The sequence below is a fragment of the Acomys russatus genome, chromosome 28 (genome assembly GCF_903995435.1).
Source record: "Acomys russatus chromosome 28, mAcoRus1.1, whole genome shotgun sequence".
Taxonomy (NCBI): Eukaryota; Metazoa; Chordata; class Mammalia; order Rodentia; family Muridae; genus Acomys; species Acomys russatus.
In genome coordinates, this window is record NC_067164.1 from 2,544,736 (window position 1) to 2,564,899 (window position 20,164).

General features: G+C 41.1%; 2 protein-coding genes across 16 annotated transcripts in view; one reads left to right on the top strand and one right to left on the bottom strand.

Annotated features, from left to right (window-relative positions):
- Fip1l1 (factor interacting with PAPOLA and CPSF1) overlaps nucleotides 1-14,594 on the top strand; it is a 64,600-nt gene extending 50,006 nt beyond the window's left edge. For 5 of the 14 annotated variants that reach the window (XM_051170281.1, XM_051170286.1, XM_051170284.1 and 2 more), the window contains 5 exons: nucleotides 3,155-3,209; nucleotides 4,273-4,328; nucleotides 9,068-9,287; nucleotides 13,426-13,563; nucleotides 14,285-14,554. In XM_051170281.1, coding sequence (XP_051026238.1) covers nucleotides 3,155-3,209; nucleotides 4,273-4,328; nucleotides 9,068-9,287; nucleotides 13,426-13,563; nucleotides 14,285-14,432 — 617 coding nt within the window. In that variant the 3' untranslated portion in view covers nucleotides 14,433-14,554. Of the gene's footprint in view, nucleotides 1-1,199; nucleotides 1,227-3,154; nucleotides 3,210-4,272; nucleotides 4,329-9,067; nucleotides 9,288-13,425; nucleotides 13,564-14,284 lie in introns of all 14 variants that reach the window. The other 9 variants (XM_051170280.1, XM_051170285.1, XM_051170283.1 and 6 more) reach the window with 4 other exon arrangements.
- An 891-nt stretch (nucleotides 14,595-15,485) lies between these two features.
- The window catches only part of Lnx1 (ligand of numb-protein X 1), a 106,908-nt gene continuing 102,229 nt past the window's right edge, over nucleotides 15,486-20,164 (bottom strand). For both annotated transcript variants that reach the window (XM_051170275.1, XM_051170276.1), the window contains 2 exons: nucleotides 16,191-16,349; nucleotides 15,486-15,846 (listed from right to left, as the gene is read on the bottom strand). In XM_051170275.1, coding sequence (XP_051026232.1) covers nucleotides 15,711-15,846; nucleotides 16,191-16,349 — 295 coding nt within the window. In that variant the 3' untranslated portion in view covers nucleotides 15,486-15,710. The remainder of the gene's footprint in view (nucleotides 15,847-16,190; nucleotides 16,350-20,164) is intronic.

Below are 20,164 nucleotides of genomic sequence, written 5' to 3' on the forward strand. Positions count from 1 at the left end.
CCTTCCTTTTCTCTATTGCTTTGTATGTAGGATTCTTGGTTAGTGCTCCCTGCTAGGTCCTTAGCCTTCAGTCTCCTGAGAAGCATCAAGATAAAGCCTTGGGGTTAATGAAAGTGCGATTGCCCGTGGGCTAGCTTGTTGGTAGGGACCACCATGGCTGCCTTGCATACCTTCTCACTTGCTGTTTTCATAGCCTTCTATTTCCTGGGGTTCTGGGGTTGGATCGGGTACTTGAGTCTGTGTTGTAAGGCTTTACGCTGTCTTAAGCTCTTACTCCACTAAAAGAGGTCGGCTAGCAGCAGCGCTCCCTGGTCAAGAAGACATTTGAAAGTACTTCTGTTCACTTGCATGCAGCTGGAAAATGAATTTGTTTTCCCCCTCTGAGCTGCTTTTGAGGCAGTTTTAAAGATAGGATTTAATAAACTGAACAATTGAACTTATTTATAATATAAAACTTTAATGAAAAGGTTATTTCCATATTTTTCTTCAACTAAAAGTAGTTCCAGTTTGCATGTCATACATTGGTTTTCATGTATTCCTTATATTTAAAATTAGGATTTAATTTTAGTTGCTTAGTACTTAACAGGGACATTTGGACAATGCAAGTTTGAGAGACACTCAAATTTCATTTTGCTACCATCTGTAAAAGGCAATCTGTGTGTGTGTGTGTGTGTGTGTGTGTGTGTGTGTGTGTGTGTGTCTCCATACATAAGTTTGCTATGCCTTCTCTACTTCCACAAATCAAAGAAAATATTGACTGTTAACTCCTAGCAACAGCAGTAACACTCAAGTAGCCCCCACTGGCATTTACAGAAGTGAATGATAGCCGCACTCTTTCCCTTCCTGTAATATTTCCATTACAGTGTTAAGCTAACAAAATTGGATTCTCATGACCAAATTTAGTGAGCTTTGATATTTGTGTATCACAAGTGTGCTTTTTAAGTGATGTGCTTCCAACTTCATTTGTGACTCCAACTAGTGGGCAGTCTTGTTCTGAAGTTGTTAGGCTGGCCTTTCTTCAGGGACGCTGGACGCTGTGCTTGAATCGTTGTTCTGCAAGAAAACAGAGCGCTTGTCTCGAGTGCTAAGCCAGGTGCTGAGGCAGGGGTTTATTTCAAAGATTGTTTTGGTGATGGCATAAAAACATAACAGGTTCTGAAATCCAGTTACTATATTAAATTTCATCACTTGTTTTTTAGGTATTCCAATAACTGTACCACCTCCAGGTAAAACTTTTTTCATGTTTTCTCCATCATTGTTAATGAACATGAAATTTCCAGCTTATAGTTACAGGACGGCCGGTGTCGATGCGGTTAGAATGTACACTAGGCCACTGGGATTTCAGGTCCTATTTTCAGCTCTGCCTTTGCTTCATTCCAGCATTAAGACATTTAGCTTTCTTAAACTTGTCTTACCCATTTCTGTGGAAGTAGATGTTCTCACCTTATCAGTTTGTGAGGAAAACAATAGAAGATAAATAGGGAAAATCAGTTTGAAAGCTTTTAAGCCAGTGGTTTTTATTGTATGTAAAAGTGACTCAAAGAGAAAAGAAAACTAATTTATCTTGGCTTTGTCATGGCTTCTGGTTGTTTACCTACTATCATAATTCATTGTCATGAAGAAATACGTTCTGAACCACACAGCATTGAGTAGTGACTAGTCAAGCGCTTGTCCTTTGAGTGGTGATCCCTGGGCATGGTGATGGTATAGTCAGCAGTGTTTCTGTAGCCCAGGGATGAGTTGTACATTCCTGTCAGCTACTTCCTTGTGTTGTGTAGTGGTGGACCCAATAAAAAGTATATTTACTGAGTTCAGCATAAAAATCCAAGGAGTATGAAAGAAGTGACTAGTGACAATGCTAAGAGTGGATATTAATTCAGAATGACCTGGATGAGCCGAAAGTGAAGTTGAGATCACAAAGGCTAGTGCACAGACTTAGCTAGGAGTAAGTGACTGACGTGTGTGCCCGTGGCTGAGAAAAGGCTGACCAGGAGAGCTCTAAGGGATTGTGGTGTCTTCTTAGTCTAAAAGGCAGTGTGGCTGTGCAGCTCTGTCAGGTAGGACGTGGACTTGAGGAGTGCGGCTGAAACTGCTAACCCTGGCGTGGTGTTGATGTTAGTAGAAGAGTTCTAGAAGCTGAAGCTGGACAGAGTGAGAAGAATAGTAAACTTGACATAGCTTGAAGCAGGGCTAAAGGTTGCCTTAAAGGAAGCTTGGAGAAGAAATAAGAGAGTTGGGATTCATGTCCCCAGAGGATGCTGAGAAGGAGACATTAAGTAGTTAGCAAAGTTGCTAATAAATAGAAGACAGTGAGGGTACAATAATGGATTTGTCTCCATCAGGACATGAACTGAGGGGCAAGATATCGAAACTGTTGAATTTAGTATATTTCCTAATAGTTAGGTTGTTAAGAGCTGGGAAAAAAATAGGTCTCAGAAGTTGTGGATCTGTGGAGTCTTTGGCTGCGGTGCTGTTCTACTCTAACTCTGAAAGCACAGAGCAGACGACCTGCTTGAGGTCTGTGGGATTTCACTTAGCTGTGCAAGTGACTGGGAGTGCTGACCTCACAATACAAGGGTGCAAATTATTTGCCTCCAGAATAATCCAAAACCCCATTATGTGCCTTGGTTTATAAAGGAGTTCATTGGGTTGTATTATTTAAAAATCATTTCATGGCAGATGTTCTTGCTATGAACATATATATTTACTGGTTAGATTTTATAAATTATACTTTAAAGAAATTTGTATAAATCTGAAACTCAGACTATTTTTAAATGAGGTAAATGCTATTTTATTTGTGTTTCTTCAAAACATAATCTGATGGCAACATATTTTGTTTTTGTTTTTTTAATGTGGAAAAGGTAAGGCATTGAGACTAACTTTCTTAGACGGCAAAATGGGCTGTGTGTGGTGCTGAAAATAAGACCAGTGTCCTGACAGTTTGTGCTCTGTGTGTTAGACCAGACTGTTAATTAACAATGTTTTTGCTCTAAAAAACTTTATAAGTTCCAGCTTTATTTTTTTCCTGTTCGTTATGACATAGAGAAACACGTGTGTGTCCCCTGAAAACATTAGTGATACTCAGCAACTGTGTTTCACTCTTAACATTACATGTGTCTCCTGTTAACGCCTTATCTTTGGTTGAATGTTTCAGGTTTCCCCCCTCCACCAGGCGCTCCTCCTCCATCTCTTATACCAACAATAGAAAGGTAAGCCATGCAGCACTCTGCACTGGTGATCACTGAGAGCCTGCAACAGAACTGTGCTAATGTCTTTGCTAGTCGTAGCACCTGTCCGTGCATAAGTTTAATCTGTATTAAATACTTTTATGTAACTATAGCCCAATACCAGATGAGGGCAAAGAAAAATAAAAAGTTTGTTAGAAATTATTAATGAGTTTCTATCTATTGGAAAGGGGAAAGAACCACTGTACCTTAATCAGAAAGAAAGGTCATCTTCTCCCTTCTTTCTCCCCTGAGGCATCTCTGCCTCCACACGGGAGGCCTGGAGCCATCTTCTCACGTCTTCTACTTAATTTTCTTAATTTCCTATAGTGAAGAATATTCCCCTGATGGTAGTAGTAGTAGTATTGTGTTTAATCAACCTCAGGATTTCAAGTCAGTGTCTCTAGCTTACGGCCTCTTCAGGCTCAGTTGTGAAGACCAGAACAGCACGCAGCCCAGCAGGCGGAGCCCGCTAGTAAACAGGAGCTCGTCCGTTCTTCACTCTGAGTGGAGATAGTCTAAAAAGTAATAGTCAAATTCTCGAAGAGAAAGGGAAATCGAGCTCATTTTATATGGTGGCATTAAGCCATCCATGTAGTTTCAAAGTGCTGCTCCAGAAAGCCAATTGTGAGAGGTATGGATTTAGTTTTATTAAGTTATTGTTTAAAACATACTTGACTCTCAATCAAAATGTTCTATTTAAGATACTAATTATTGATTATTTATAACTAACTTACAGCCATTGACCAATTTTTTTTTTTTTTTTTTTTAAGATTAAGTTTTAAACCTCAAACATTCTGTTAGCCTCAATATTTCCCTGTATGGTGCTGAGCCAAGCTAAAATTGATTGTATGAATTATGCAAGTAGCTACAAGGTCTTATGTTTTTAAGGTGAAAAGATCCATGTTATCATACTAAAAAATAGCAAGACCTTGTAACAAATTTTTAAAGAGTTAAATTTTGTCTTGCTGTCTTCTTGTTTGCACTGAACTAGTAAGATTGGGTATTTATTTGCATCAGATAAAATCATAACTTCTTTTCTCCACAGTGGTCATTCCTCTGGTTATGATAGCCGTTCTGCACGAGCATTTCCATACGGCAATGGTAAGTAACTCCACCCAGACACACTGTGAATCAATAAAGTACGAATTGGTGAAGAAATAGACACATGTTTTCATGAGTCAAGATAACAGAGTAACTAAGAAATATTAGTTGAAAGAGTTAAGTCTGTGTATCTATCGAGTTACTTAAGAAAATATACTTTATTTGTCAGTTGATGTTTTAAAAATGGTGATGCCAGGCACGGTGGTGCACGCCTGTATTCCCAGTGCTCAGGGATGCAGGGGCAGGCAGATCTCTGTGAGGTCGAGGCCAGTCTGGTCTACAAAGCAAGTTCAGAACAGCCAAGGCTACACAGAGAAACCGTGTTGTGTGTGGGAGGTGTGAGGGGTGGCACAGCAGGTATTGGCAGTTCAGCTTTTCCTGACATGGTTTAAGATTTGTCTTACTCTCGTTGTCCATGACTCATGGCATCCAGCTAGCCTTTTTTTTTTTTCAGGGGGAGGGGCATGTAAGCCTTGTGTCTGTCTTCTGTCCATGCCCCTCAACCCCCTTTTCTCTTCGCCTTGTAACAGCTTGGCCTCACACCAGGGAGTGTAGGCTTACTTTGGAGATAGAACAAGTTTAATTTCTAGACTGGCACAATAAGGCAAACATGATGCAACACATGATGCAAAGCTTTTTATTTCCCGATGCATAGAAAAGTAAGGTTTGTTTATATTATGCTCTATAAATGTTCAGTAACGTGTTTCAAGGAGCATATAACCCTAATTTAAAAAAAAAAAAAAACTCCCTCCCTGATGAGCACATGGAGCGTCATAATCTTTTTGCTGTGGAGGGTTTTGCTTTGCTAAGAGTGGCTGTGGTAATGTCTTAACATTGCAATGGAGTTTACTGTAATTGCATCTTTTATGAAGGGTTTCCCTGTAGCGATGTGTTGCACTTGATGGCACCGTCCCCATAGTAGGATGACTTATTGGAGTCATAGAGTGCTGCTACCTCAGGAGCTGAGACGTGTGCTATTCAGGCTCCGCTTGAGCTCTCTGGTACTCCTCCTCTGGGGTACTTTCTCCACTGAAGTCCTGAATCCCTGCAAGGAACAGCGAGCATGTCGATCGGTGGGGAGAACAGAACTGTGCGCAATGCTTAGGTGAACCCCACTCCCCCACCCCAAGGACAGCTAGCAAGAGAAAAGCGTGAGCGTTCTGAGCTTGTCTCACTTGTGTGACACGAAAGACACAGAGGCTCAGAAGAGTCTGGATTATGGCATCTACAACAAAAACAGTAAATGAGAGGTCCAAAAGGGCTTGTTGAATGGACATTTGTATCACATCGAAAGAGATAGGGTGGACTGTTGTAAAGCAGTGTGTGTCTGCCAAGTATGGCAGGGCCATTGTACTCCCACATGAACTCATGGCAACTGTGATCACCTGTGATGACAGGGCCCATCAACATCCACAGTGGAGGGAGAAGAAGGTCCCAAAAGGCCCCACCTTTCCTAAGGATATGTATGCTGCTGAGGTACGGAGAGGCATTTCTTCTATGGCATTCATGGCCATCAGCAAATTGTCTACTTGTCTACATGACTATAAAAATACTCCATCCATGCTCCTTTAAGTAGCTCTAATTATAACCTCGTTGGTTTTAACTAGCTGACTGGATAAGCAGCTCAGGCTGTGGATCTATGATGGAATGCTTGAGCAGCATGTGTGAGAGCCTGGGTTCAATCCCTGTTACTGAGAGGATAATGAAATGAAGCCAGTAATAAAGAAAAGAGCGTGGTGGGTCTCCTGACTAATAGTCATCAGTGATCAATTTCATTCTTCCTAGTAAAGAGAGTAAGGGAGCCTTTGTGGATTTGACTTCCTGTTTGTGGACAAATGGGAGAGGGTAGAGAACTTTGCTTAGGTACGTGGCTTCTCGGTTGCCTTAACCTCACATCACTCTTGGGACTTGTGTTTCAGAGTAGCATGTTTTGGTGTCTCTATGGGGAAAATCCAGAGGTGGACACTATAACGTGGAGGAAGTTTTAGTGGATTTTAAGGGCATTTCTGTGCAGCGTCTATGTCCTGGTGATATGCTTCTGAGTATCCTTAACAAGCCTACAGGGTCTGTCAGATCCAAATTGTGTTCAAGTTACCTGTGCTTTCCAATCCCCCAAAGGTAGTGCGTGGCTGTGTTCCCCTTCCAGTCACTCTGCCTAGGCTGGAGCCTTGCTCTGCGCTCTGTTACACCATATGCCCTCTGGAGGGCTTTAGTCACGACACTGACGCTAAAGCATCCCTAAGGCTGTGGAATTATTCTGAAGCACCTTGTCCTGCCTTTTGCCAAGTGTTCCGATGTTAGCTATCATTTTCACAGCCACCACCATCTCCAGCGTGGCAATAAAAAGGAATTGTTGGCACATAGGCTTTACGGCTGCCTGTGTTTGGGCCTTAGGTTTGGCTTATTTTATGTAACCTTGGATGAACTGAGATCTTGTCCTCATGTAAACTGAAGCCAGAGTGCAAGTTTATTATAATAACTATAATATTGCTTGTTGAGTTTGTTTGTTTGGTTTTTACCTTTTCTATGGCATCAGAAGTTTCTGTCACCCTGCCCCGTATATGTTTGGGGACAAGTGAATTACAGTAACTATCCCACATCAGAAAGTCACTCTTGAGATTACTGGCCTGGGGAGAAGCCCTGTGGGAGCACAGAGGAAGGGGATGAGACTTGATAGGCTGTGGTCAGACAGAAGGACGATGCCTATCAGATAGAGAAGAGGAGTAGAGCAGAAAGGGAGGGAGGGTGGGAACAGGAAAATAAGAGCGAGGGGATAGCAATCGAGATGTAATGTGAATAAATTATAATTGAGAGAGAGATTGATTACTGGCCTTGTAGAGCTTTCTTTAAATAGTTAATTAAGAACTTATCTTTTTCTCAGAGTGATAGGTGTTTATTTTTATTATTAGGAAGCAAGAATCTCTCACTTTCTATCGCTCTGAACTCTCCTCCCAGGGGCAAGCTCTTAATTAGAAAGCGAATTATGAAAGTTAGTAAAGGAGAAGAAGAGTTTCTTTATCCTAGCCAAATGAAGCTTTACAATAAAGACAGCAGCTTCTTTGCAGTTCTGTTTTACCTGTATTTTGTTTATGGTAGAATTTATAATTCATACTCATTCCCCCTGAGCAACATAAAATGATAAGTTGTCTGAATATGATTTGAAGACAGCATATAAATGAGACCTACTTTAAAAATAAGTTTTGCAGGAATATTAGGATACAACTCCCCTCCCCTGTCCCCCCACCCCCCCCCCCTCTCTCCTTTCTCTCCTGCTGTCTTTAAATTTTGGCTCACAGATGGAGGTTCTCATCCATAACTTAGACGAAGCCATGACTCTTAAGCCTTGTGTAATGGAGCTATGTAATGAAGCAAACACATTGACCTGACAGAAATGCCTGAAAGACCCACAGTTCTCCTGGGGAGCATGTTCCCTATGGCCCAAAACTTCACAATAGGCCCAGTTTCTCTTTTTAAGAACTATTTAACATTTATTTATTTTGTGAGTATGGGTATGTTGCCCATGTGTCTGTCTGTGTATCAACCACAAGCATCCTTGGTGCCCATGGAAACCAGGAGTCAGATCCCCTGGGGCTGGAGTTAAGATGGTTGAGAGCTGCCTTGCGGGTGTTGGGAATCAAACTTGGGTCCCCTGGAATAGTAGTAGCCAGTGCTTTTATCCCCTTCACCTTCATGCAGCCACTGCCCTCAAACCCTTTTCCCGTGTGTTTTATGTCATGTCCTCATGTAGTCAGACTATGGACTTTTGCAAAAGACTTGATGGTATGGGTGCTTTGCTTATATGAATGTCTGTGTACCGTGTGCGTGCAGTGCCCATGGACACCAGAAGAGGTCATCAGATTTCCCTGAAACTGGCGTTCCAGTTGTAAGCTGCGGATGCTGGCAGTGAACTGGTGTCCTCTATCTGGAAGAGCAGCCAGTGTTCTTAACTGTCAAGGCGTCTCCCCAGCCCTCAAAAGGCAGACTTTTACAAGTCAACAGCCTTGTAACTGATGAAATCAGTTTTTAGTTGGTGCTTTTAGTTATGACTATTGAGGTGTTCAATTTATTACTATTTCCATCCTTGCTGTGACTTCCTGGGTTGAATACTGGTTGTTATTGTTCTTTATTCTTTAAGAAACACCTCCCATTTTTGTGGTGGTTTCTCTTGAAATTTGCTATGCATATTTAATAATACGTAATTAAATAATATGTGAATGCTTTTCTTAATGCAGGGATGATACTACTTCTTAGTGTTTCTCTTGTAACTTACTGAAGTTTTTTTGTTTTTTTTGTTTTTGTTGTTGTTGTTGTTGTTTTTCCTTAAAGGAAATACATGGTTCCTGTTTATTTGCTCAATTACTCTTTTCAACTTAGGTCTTCTTTCTAAAAAAAATTTCCTTCGTTGATAAGTTTTCCTTTGCTTTCTGTTATGGTTTGTTTACAAATGTCTTCGTTTTACTGTTTAAGAAGGTTTTTGGTGGTTTTGTTTCTGTGTTTGTGGGTATTGAACCCTTTGCCTTGTGCATGCTAGGCAGGCGTTGACTCGGTGACCTACACCTGAGTCTTTAAAATATAATTTCTGTGTTTCATTTTCTCCTTATAGTTCAGAAATGCTCCAGTGTCTTCTTACTTCTGTTTTTGATATTGGAAAGTTTGTGATTTGAATTCTTATTCTTACCAAATAAAGAGTGTAAAAGTTAAGTACCGTAACCTTTGTTTTTGTGTGTTTTTTCCTTTAGTTGCCTTTCCCCACCTTACCAGCTCCGCTCCTTCGTGGCCTAGCCTTGTGGACACCACCAAGCAGTGGGATTACTATGCACGGAGAGAGAAAGATCGAGATCGAGACCGAGAGAGAGACAGAGACAGAGAAAGAGAGCGAGACCGAGATAGAGAGCGAGAGCGCACCCGAGAGCGGGAGCGGGAGCGAGACCACAGCCCGACCCCAAGTGTCTTCAACAGGTTTGTCGGGGTGCGGTGCGGGCATTGAGCACACTTCACTCTTACTTTGCAGTTTTATCTGGTGGGAGGAAAAGCAGTGTTCAGGTGTGGCTAGAGAAGCCATTTTGAAATCCGTTCTTGAGGGTTCCCATTCCTGTATGCAGCAGTTGTCAAGTCCTTCTGTTTGTGTGGCCCTTAAGGGAACTTTATATCCACTCACAGATTTCTGTCTTGTCACCTAACTATAATTTCTCTTTAATTAGTTGATAATTCATATACATTTCTAATGTATATTAATCTTAAAATAAAATTACCATTTTAAATATGTATCTTGAGTTAAAAATACCATGATTACTGAATATATCATGTCTTTTTTTTTTTTTTTTTAACATAAATAAGTTAACTTTAGCAGCTGGAAGCTCTTTGTGTGCACCTGAGTTTTCATTTGTGTGTCACATTTCTAAAGAAATTCTCAAGCTTTCCTGCGGCTCTTTGAGTCACCTAAAAGAGGTCTTACCTTATATGCAAAGGTCCTGTAGAGGCAGCTTATTTGATGTAAAAGTTTGTGAAAACCAGAATGCTCTGCTCTGAATTGGTAGACTGCTTTATTCCATCCAGAAATAATACCTAATAAATCGTGTAACTAAATACCAACATTGATCTGTCTACCCATGAAAAGAGATAGTAAGATTAAAAGTTATATTTCATTTTCTTTAGTGAACACTATGATGGACCTAAGGTGATGATTAATAAGATAAGCAACCCAAGGTTTTCAGAGCCTAAGTATTTTTAAGAATAAACGTGACCTAAGAAGTTCATCCCTTGCAGATCAGTATGTAGTTCAAGCCGTCCTCTCAGATGAGACTGATTAGGCAGCATGGGGAGTTAAGCGTACCAGGAGAGCCGTGCTAACTGTTGCAGTGTGACGGTGTGTTGTCATTTAAAATTCTCTTAAGAATTAGGTTTTGTTTTATTTTTAAACCTGTTAACTTTTACCTCTTTCCTTTCCATGCAGCTGACTTTTAAAAATTCTTTCATTCATGTGATTCACATTTTAAGCCCCATTCTAAGCTATAAATAATGCTGTATCCTAAAGATGCACAAACATTCATACATTGTCTTTACAAATTAAATTTCCTAATGCTGTTAAGCCGACTAGGACTGGTTTTCTTAGTCAGAGAGTATATGACAAAGAACTGGACACGATGGTTAAAACACCTTTTCTCCCACCGTGTTTGCTCGTGACTTACACATAGTAGGCACTTAGTACAATTTTATTGATCAAACAGGGAAACAGTGACAAGGCATGACCGTGTAAGTGGGGCATATACTGCTGGCCACAGCCACTCAAGTGCACACTTCTGCTTAAGTTTAAGGGAAATATTTTCCCAGGAAGTTGACTGGTTTTTAATATAGTTTAAATGTACCTTTGAAGTAGTACATTGTCTATAAACTATGAGTTTCATAGTCAAGGATCTTAGTACAGAAATGCATAGAAAGATTCTTGCATCATACACCATGCACGCATGCACATACACAGGGCCTTCTGAGTTTCTGCTAAGCTGGAGAGAGTGGCTGAACCGTGCTCTCATTTTCAGGCTGCTGAGCTCTAGGGCAGAAGAGCAACAGGGAAAGGAGCTCTGCTCTACACTGTCCTGGGAGAATCCTTTACTGGGGAGTACAGTGGGAAGCAAATGCTGTTTGTTTCTAACAACAGTGTTCTAAAAACAAAACGTATATAGCATGTGTTCCGTTACAAATTACAGGGTCATTGTTTTTAAAATTAGAGAGCAGTCCTAACATCTGTCTTTAAGGCAGTTTAATTGTGGGCCAGAGAGAAGGCTGGTTGCTGTAGGACATTACAAAATGTGCACTAATGAGTTCCAGGCCCAGAGAAACCTTTGCATCAGGGCACTTATCGGGAAGGGAGGGAGGCGGGGCTGCTGTTGTCACGAAGGGCCAACTCCCCAGCAGTCTGGCGCACACAGGACTGCCTGCGGGATCCAAAAGCCCCAGAGCTACCAAGAATTGGATTGAGGGCAAAGCGGGGAAAGAAGGCCTACACATGACAGACTTGTGAAATAACTGCCTCTGTTACTTGTATGTAAGCTTAGTTGGAGTCCTTACAAAGAAAACCTCATTTGTTGATGGAGTTAATTGTAATATTCATTTGTCACTGTGCTGGTTTGCTTTCCCTTGGAGAGAGATGATTAGAGGCGCAGTAACCTTTATAGAAAATGGTCTGCTTCTGCAATTTCAAGTACTATTCTTTAAAGAGTTCCAGTTTATGTTGTATTGTGTGTGTGCACTTGCTCTCCCCCTAGTGCCTCTTTAGAGATCAGAGAACAACTTGGGGCAGTCAGTTCAATCATTCTACAATATGGAACCTAGGTATCAGGCTTACCTTTCAGGCCCAAGAATTCCATTAATTGACTGCCTACTCTCACACCAAGCACTATATAAATATTATTGTTGGTTTTATAAAAACCTTGAACAAGATTGTCAGTTACAGTAAGAAAGCTGAGGTTTAAAGGGGTGAAGTTCCAGCATTAGAAATAGCGCCAGCTTAGAATGTACAGGGCATTCATGTATGTGCTGCCATTCTGCACTGCCTGTCATGGTACACTGCAATAACATGCTCCTTAGGGGGGAAACATGGGTGTACCCATACATGAACACATGCCTCTGTGTATATTAAAGCATGTTTTTATAAAATGTTTTCCAGGTCATTATTTGGGCAGCAGTGTGTCCTCGCCCTAAGCAGCACTGCCGAGCCGCTCCTTGTCCAGGAGTCACAGGCTGGTCTGTCCTCTGTGCAGTGTGTGCTTCCCCTGCTTCTGAACTCCTGTCAGATTCTCCAACATCTTGTTACTACACACGAAGTGCTAGTTACAGCCGGGCGCGGCGGCACATGCCTGTAATCCCGGCACTCAGGAGGCAGAAGCAGGGGGATCACTGTGAGTTCGAGGTCAGCCTGGTCTACAAAACTAGTCCAGAACAGCCAAGGCAACACAGAGAACCCTGTCTTGAAAAACAAGCAAACAAACAAACAAAAAACAAAAAGCAAACTGCTAGTTACTTGTATTGAACTTATTTTTTAAATGAAAGCTTTTGGCAATATTCTAAAAGATGTTTATTTATCCTAAATAACAGATCCTGATAACTGGGTTTTAAAAAAAAAATTCTGACTTCATGTGAAAACGGGAAAAAATAGACATGGTAGTACATGGGTGTGACCCAGATTCAGAACGTGAGGGGAGAAGACAGTGAACTCAGTGCCAACGTGGGCTTCACAGTGAGAAGGAAGACTTAAGTCAATAAAACGATGGGGAGAAGAATGTCAGTGAAGGGATATAAAAGGCAGGAACAGGCAGGAGGAAAAACTGTTAAGTCTGGCAGTTGGTTCTGTTTTGTGAGTCTCTGTAGTTCTATCCCAAATCATGAAATAGAACTGTAACTTGTATTCATGCATTTGAAGTTTTTAGCCATGTGTTCTCTTTAACATACAGAGTAGGGCAAAGGACAGAGAGCAGTGTGGACGAAGTAGCTGGATGTCCAGCCTGTGTGTCTTGTGTGGGAATGCGGGCAGTGATGTCTCTGCCTGTTTCTTCTGTTTCTTCTTCCACATTTGATGAAAGTTGTACTGTTTCTGCTGGTAGAAATCAAACACTTAAAAAAAAAAATACATCTTTTTTATCTGTTGTCTACTGTGGAAGCCACTGTGAGCCATATATTCTTGGAATCTTTACCACATGGCCAGTGCTTTGCAAATTCTTTACCACATGGCCAGTGCTTTACAAATAAGTTAGTTTTTTAGATAGCTGAGATACACAAATGCATTTAATTATAAAATGGGAACAAAAAGAAATAACATGCTGATTAAAAGTTAAATCAACTACAGGTCTTTTTTTTTTTTTTTTTTTTTTTTTTAAGAAATAAAATGTGACATTATAATATAAAACCTGTCATTAAAACTTAGATAGCACAAAGTATATGTAACAAGATGCCATTATTCTAGTGTGCTGCTTTCTTAAGTTAGAGGTGTGACTTGGCCACCAAACACAAGTTAACGTTCGGGCTTCTGTTAGACTTCAGAAGCTCGTCCTTTCAGTCAGCTAAATTAGTAGTCCTGGTATCAGTGTTCCCACTTTCATTGCAGTGATGAAGAGCGGTACAGATACAGGGAGTATGCGGAAAGAGGCTATGAGCGTCACAGAGCTAGCCGAGAAAAAGAAGAGCGACACAGAGAACGACGTCACAGAGAGAAAGAGGAAACCAGACACAAGTCCTCTCGCAGGTGGGTCTTTAATAGTGATCCAGCTTTGGCGGGGGCTGAAGTGGGGATAGAATATGGCGTGCATACAGGACACAAATGACCCTTTAGGAAGTGAAAATACTTCCAAATAGCCGACCGATTGTTCCTAACTGAAAGACCAGGAGCACCTGCTGTCGTCCTCCTTTATGCACAGTGGCAGTTGTTAGCCCTGACAGGGGTGTGTGTCTTTTACCATCTCCCTGAAAAAATTGTCATGGAATAAAAAGATAGCTGGGTGGGTTTGTTTCACATTATCTCCTTGATAAAGGAATTTGGGCATATGAGCCAATCTTTATAATAAAATATTAAAGTGCTGTTTACTTTAAAGAAGAAATTCAGGGCCTGCAGTTTTAAAACAAAAATTTTGAATCAATTTTAATGCCCATTGTATTTGAAAATTCACCCTGTAAAGTAGTATTTCCTGTTCCAAGTTATGCTTCAGTTTCTAATTCAAAAAGACTTTAAGAAAAAAAGACGTGTGTAAAGTCTTTCAGAACAAAGTAATGGGCACTGGGAATCTGGGGTGGCATGGGTAAAGGTAACCCCATAGCCTATGTATCTATGTGTGACATCTCATGCAAAATACTCTCCAAAACAAATGGGTTTACTCTAAATCCAGGCTTACATTGGTTATTTAGACCAGACTGGTTTTTGTCACCATGTGTTACTTAAGCATTGTTAAACACAATTCCTTTACCTCCAGTAACAGTAGACGTCGTCATGAAAGTGAAGAAGGGGACAGTCACAGGAGACACAAGCATAAAAAATCTAAACGAAGCAAAGAAGGAAAAGAGGCTGGCAGTGAGCCTGTCCCCGAGCAGGAGAGCACCGAAGCCGCCCCTGCCGAGTAGGCACCACTTCTTATATATGTCAGTCCCAGAAATAGATGCTGTAAATCTCCTTATTTTTCTGGATAATGTTTAAGAAATATACTTTTAATCTTGTTCTGTTAGAATGAAACGTTAACTTCTTTTTTTTTTCCCAAATAAAAGTGTGCATTTTCTTTTTTTTGTGTTAAGTTAAGAATCTTTGTCTTGTAATATTTAAAGAATAAAAGACAGAAATGACCTTATATCCAAGACAGTAACGTGAATGAGTCAGCAGGGGAGTTAGAGCAGGGTTGGCTCTACCCAGTGTGAGGGGGCCAAGGACTCTTCGCCTTGGCTCGCTGTTTTCTTGGTGGGATACTGTCGCAGAGGGCCTGCTGCAGAAGGCCGGTCCTGAAGTGAAGCCAGGCTTCATCTTACTGCTGTGAGACTCCTACATGTTCCAGAACTTGGACACATCCGATAGCAGGTTTTCAGTGTTCTGAATTCGGGTCCATGGTAATTAAATGGACTTTTTTTTTTTTTTTTTTTAAATCATAAGTGGTCCGAGGTGTTTGGGTGGCCTGTTTGGTGTACTGTACACTTCCCAGCAGGCGCATGCGTAGGCACACTTGGCGGCAGCAGCGTTGGCCCACTGCATGGCCATCTGTCCATCTGTTGCAGCAAGGGTCAGGTGCTTTGGCTGCTGTTAACATGTTTTCCAGTGCTCAATGGTAGAGTAGAATGTGGAGTGGGGTTTTTTTGTTTTTGTTTTGTGCCATTTCCATATTAAGAATTAAAAATAAACTCGGTGACAAGTAGTGTTAGATCAGTAATTTCTTATTAAAACCAAGACATAAACTTCAAATCTGGACTGACCCTGGGAGGGGTTACAGAGCAGGCTTGGCGTGTGACAGGATGAGTTGATGAGAGCCACGAGAGGACAGCTGTCACTTAGAAAACACTTCTTGTTTAAATCCTCTGCCATTAAATTTAAATGCTCATAATGTACTCGTTCTGGAACTCCATTTATACCGTATTTTTAATTGATTTGAATTAAGTGTGGTGTCCAAACCATTTTAGTTTTTATGGGGTTTTTATTGAATAAAAAAATATAAACATTTGGAGTGACAAGAAATCCTCCACACCAAATAAAAACTATAAGTTTTTATTTTTGTGAACATCTCTGAAGTATAACTTGCTTTCATAATATCATACTTTTTCTGGCATTTTTTACAATATATTCTTTACATATAAAAATTGACAACATAAATACAATTTTACCTAGTCTATCAGTGATTTTTCTAAGATACGTCACTGACTTTATAAAAAAGTACCAGGCCAAGAAGCAAGAGTGAGAGTAATTCTCCCTTTAAGTTCTTTGAGCATCCTTGCCAAGCAAGCGTGTACCATGCCTGATGTACTTCTACCGTTGACAGCGAGAAGAATGTCACCACATCTATAAAAAAGAAAAACCGCAGTATCGTCATCAGAATGTTTGAAGTTACTCAAAGTGGACTTGTCTGGTCGTAGTGTTTGCTATATTTGTTCATTCTTATTCTAATTAGATTTCCCCCCTCTTCACTTAAACTCTCCAGGCTCCATTCAGCTTGCATTAGAAGGCATAGTCGTATAGGAATTTGTAATATGGGACCAAGGCAGGTTGTAAATTTGAATTTCTTACTACCTAACTAGTACACTCATGTTGTAATTTCTCATTCTTCAAGAAAGCATAGCATATGCTTTCTTTCAGGTGGGACCAAGTTTTTTCATGTAGAAAACAAAGTACTTGACTATGATTACCTAATTCTTCCATCGTTATATGCTGGTGTTCCTTCAACGATGGATTTGATAAAAAAGGGCTTGTTACCACTGTATTCTTCATAACCTCCTACGATGCAGAAGCCCAGACTTCCAGCTGTGTTTCTTCGTAATATCACGTCTTTACAGTTACATAAATACCTGAAATAGAATATAATTAGTGTATGTACGGTTGAGTTTAGAAGTTGTGACTTCATCTCTCTTTTTTTTTTCTTTGACACTTACAAAGTGAAAAATACTGCACATGCCTCCCTCAGAAATGACAGTAGCTTTTTATGCCCTTAGCGAGCTTTTGTATTTGGTCTCTCTTTTCCATAGCTAATTACCCTTTCAACTAAAGGACTTGGTATTATGTTCTGTTTGTTTCTGCTGAGAAAGATGGCCATGTTTTTGGCTAAGGACGTGGTAACGCATGAGCCAAAAATTAGACAAGCCTTAATACTTCTAATGACATGTCGCAGTGGAGCGTGCTGAGGGAATAGGAGTTTTATGTGCTTGTGGGCTTACATAATTCTTGACCATCCTCTGAATTAGTGATTAATCACAAGGAAAATACATTTAGCTTATGCTGATGAACTTCATTAAGTTGTATAATTCCTATTGTCCCTTGGAAAATACTGATCATACTCACATACGCTTACGGAAGACTGTAGACGTAAGATGAATGGGAACTGGGGCAAAATACGGAACAGTTACTGTAGGGGGAAAGTCAGCATGGCGTAAACTGAAGCAGAAGGTACGAAGGGAGCGGGGGAGGGAGGGCCGCAGCTGGCCGGGAGTCGTCAAGTGCAGACTGCAGTCACGTCTGCTCTAGGATCCCTTGTCTACCGTGTGTATCTGTGGTCTAGGCACCGCTTTGGCTGGAAGATAGTATTTTATGTTGGTAGAAACGAGATGTTTTGTTTGTAGACTGTACCTTAAAATAATCACTTGCTTTTTGATAATCAATAAAACGATGTTGTAAACTGCTAAGCGATGCAGTCTGGTCATTGCACTGGCTGCTGGCCCTTGTCATGACTGAACGCCTGTGATGACGGTTCTGGACGGCAACTTGAACCGCATCTGGAACTAGAAAATTCAAGTGGCTGGGTTCACCTGCGAGGGATTTTTTTTTTTTCTTAATTAAATCATTTGAAGTGAAAAGACCTACTTTTAATCCAGATCTTTGTTTTTCTTTTTTATTGTTGTGGTGGTGGGTTTTTTTTTTTTTTTTGTTTTTGCTTTTTTGAGACAGGGTTTCTCTTGTGTAACAGCCCTGGCTGTCTTGGAACTCGCTCTGTAGTAGTCCAGGCTGGCCTTGAACTCACGGGGATCCATCTGCCTCTGCCTCCCAAGTGCTGGGATTAAAGGCGTGCGCCACCACCGCCTGGCCTAATTTAGATCTTTTGAGGTGGAAAGATCCACCTTTTATCTAAGCCTCATCTGCTGGCAAGTTATATAAAGGACGTGGAAGATTGAAGCTTGCTCTTGCTCTCCCTGGCAAGTCCACTCCCTCACTGGCTTTAGAGTCTGTCTACTCCTGTGGGGTTCCAGTATATGCTGAAGAGCAGCTGAGACATCCTGGACCATCCATTGGTAGACAGCCGTTGCTGGATTAGCCTATAAGCCATTCTAATAAGTCCCAGTGATGAATGAGGAAAATACACATCCTATTAGTTCTGCTTCTCTAGAGAACCACTTATGAATACAACATACAATACAAGGGTTTTCATGCTGTCGCTTTCACTTGAAGTAAAGCAAGCCCACTTCTGTTTTATGTGCATTGGCATACACGTAAAGCATATACACTGCCTTTCATTTTGTGAGAACTCATTTTTACTGATAAGTGCTTATTTCCCATAAACCTATCAGTAGCACAAACATTTTGTAGGAGCTGTGGTGTACTGGGTACCAAACTGTTAGTTCCAGTTTACTTGACAATAGTAGAAGCATCACAAAGTCCCATCTTGGTGGAGTATATGCCCGTTCTGGTTGGTTGGTTGGTTTGGGTTTTGGGGTTCTTTTAATGGGGGTGGGGGAAGGTTGATGTTGATAGAAAAATAGTAATTAGATGATTGCTGCCCAGGTGTGTGGTCAGATCTAGTCATTGCTCTTTAAAACATATAAATAGGTATATAAACATACAGAGCAGTCTCTGAAACTCTAGTGCTGCTCCCTTTTGTGGACCACTGTTTTTCGGGTTTTGATTTTTCAGTGTTTATTTGACTATCCCAAGTATTTTGTGTTAACCAGCTATAAACACAAGGAACTAAAATTATGAAACTACTCACCCTAATATTGAATTACAAGTGTGTCTGTTTTCCTAGACTAAATAGTGGAAAAGGCAGCAGCAGCAGCTTAGGTCAACTTTGAGGTTATTTGCTTATATACCATGCACTTCGTGTTGGGGAGTATCGGTGAATACGCAAAATCCTTGTCCATCAGTGGCACCCATACAAGAAGATACCCATTTCCTAGTCTTTTATTATTTTTCTTTAACTATGTTGCGTATTTACCTTTGTTGTAGTGGCAAAAAATCAGTCTGCTAACCTCAGACTGCTGAGTTGGGGCTGATGACTATTTCCCCACCTGCATTACAGCATTCTCCGCTGGGAAGCCTGGCAGCCGGTTTTGAGTAGTGACCCTCCAGATTAAGTGACTTTACGCTCTGGATACAAATGCGCTCTTTTCTTACTCTGAGCTCATTCTCTCAATTTAGGACTAACAGAGAAAGGTTTGGCATGGTGTACGGAAGGGCAAGGGCTTTCATCATTTTTCCCGGTGAAATTATGGCTAGAGTCACAGAGATTTAACTTCAGCGCGCAAATTGAGTATGAGAAGCTTTGAGCTGCTCAGGCTTCGGCCTGGAGTAACTGCTCAGCAGTTAAGGGCACTTGTTACTCTGCTAGAGGCTCCAGGTTGCAGTTGCCAGCACCAAAGATGGCTTGTAACTGCGTGTCACTACAGTTCCAGGGGATCCAAATACCATCTTTTGACCTCCCCGGGCACCAGGCATACATGTGCAAATACCTGCATGCCGGCAAACCTCCCCCCCAATCTTTCTCCTCTACCAATTTGTTTACCATTGCTTTGGAACTCTGCCCATGTTTAAGGGAGAGAGGTCCACTAAGACAAGGGAGGTGCTGACTCTTAAATCTAGAATGTAAGGGGGTCTGTCAAGCCAGTTTCAAGACCATGTCTCCTACTGGATTAAATCGTAATGTTTCCCATGTTGTGAGTGCACTAGAGATCATGAATTTGTTCACCGTACTTTGTATTATTGCACTATCTTACCCATACAGAATTTAATTTGACCTATGTCTTTTTTAAAAGCAGTTTTTAAAAAAGACCTATGTCTTTTTTAAAAGCAGTTTTCATCATTATTTTATATTGGACTCACAAATCCAAAACACTAAGTCTGTAAATTAATGTAGAAAAAAAAAAAACAGTGACTGAGTTTTAGGGAAAACAACAGATAAATCTTATCCTGAGGACAGAAAATTGATTGTGTAACCAGTTTCTGTCCTTTTACAAAATGCTACCTTAATTTTGTTAGTCCTGTCTGTTTGGATATTTTAACATTTTGCCCTAACTTGCTTGTAAACATTACCGCTAATTTAAACTCTCGGTAGAATGTAGAGTCTCTTCCTGTGGCTGACTCCCAGATCGGGCTAGCTCTGCCACCTTCCTGTGGCTGACTCCCAGATCGGGCTAGCTCTGCTACCTTCTTGTGGCTGACTCCCAGATAGAGCTAGCTATACCACCATCCTGTGGCTGACTCCCAGATCGGGCTAGCTCTGCCACCTTCCTGTGGCTGACTCCCAGATCGGGCTAGCTCTGCCACCTTCCTGTGGCTGACTCCAGATCGGGCTAGCTCTGCTACCTTCTTGTGGCTGACTCCCAGATAGAGCTAGCTATGCCACCATCCTGTGGCTGACTCCCAGATCGGGCTAGCTCTGCCACCTTCCTGTGGCTGA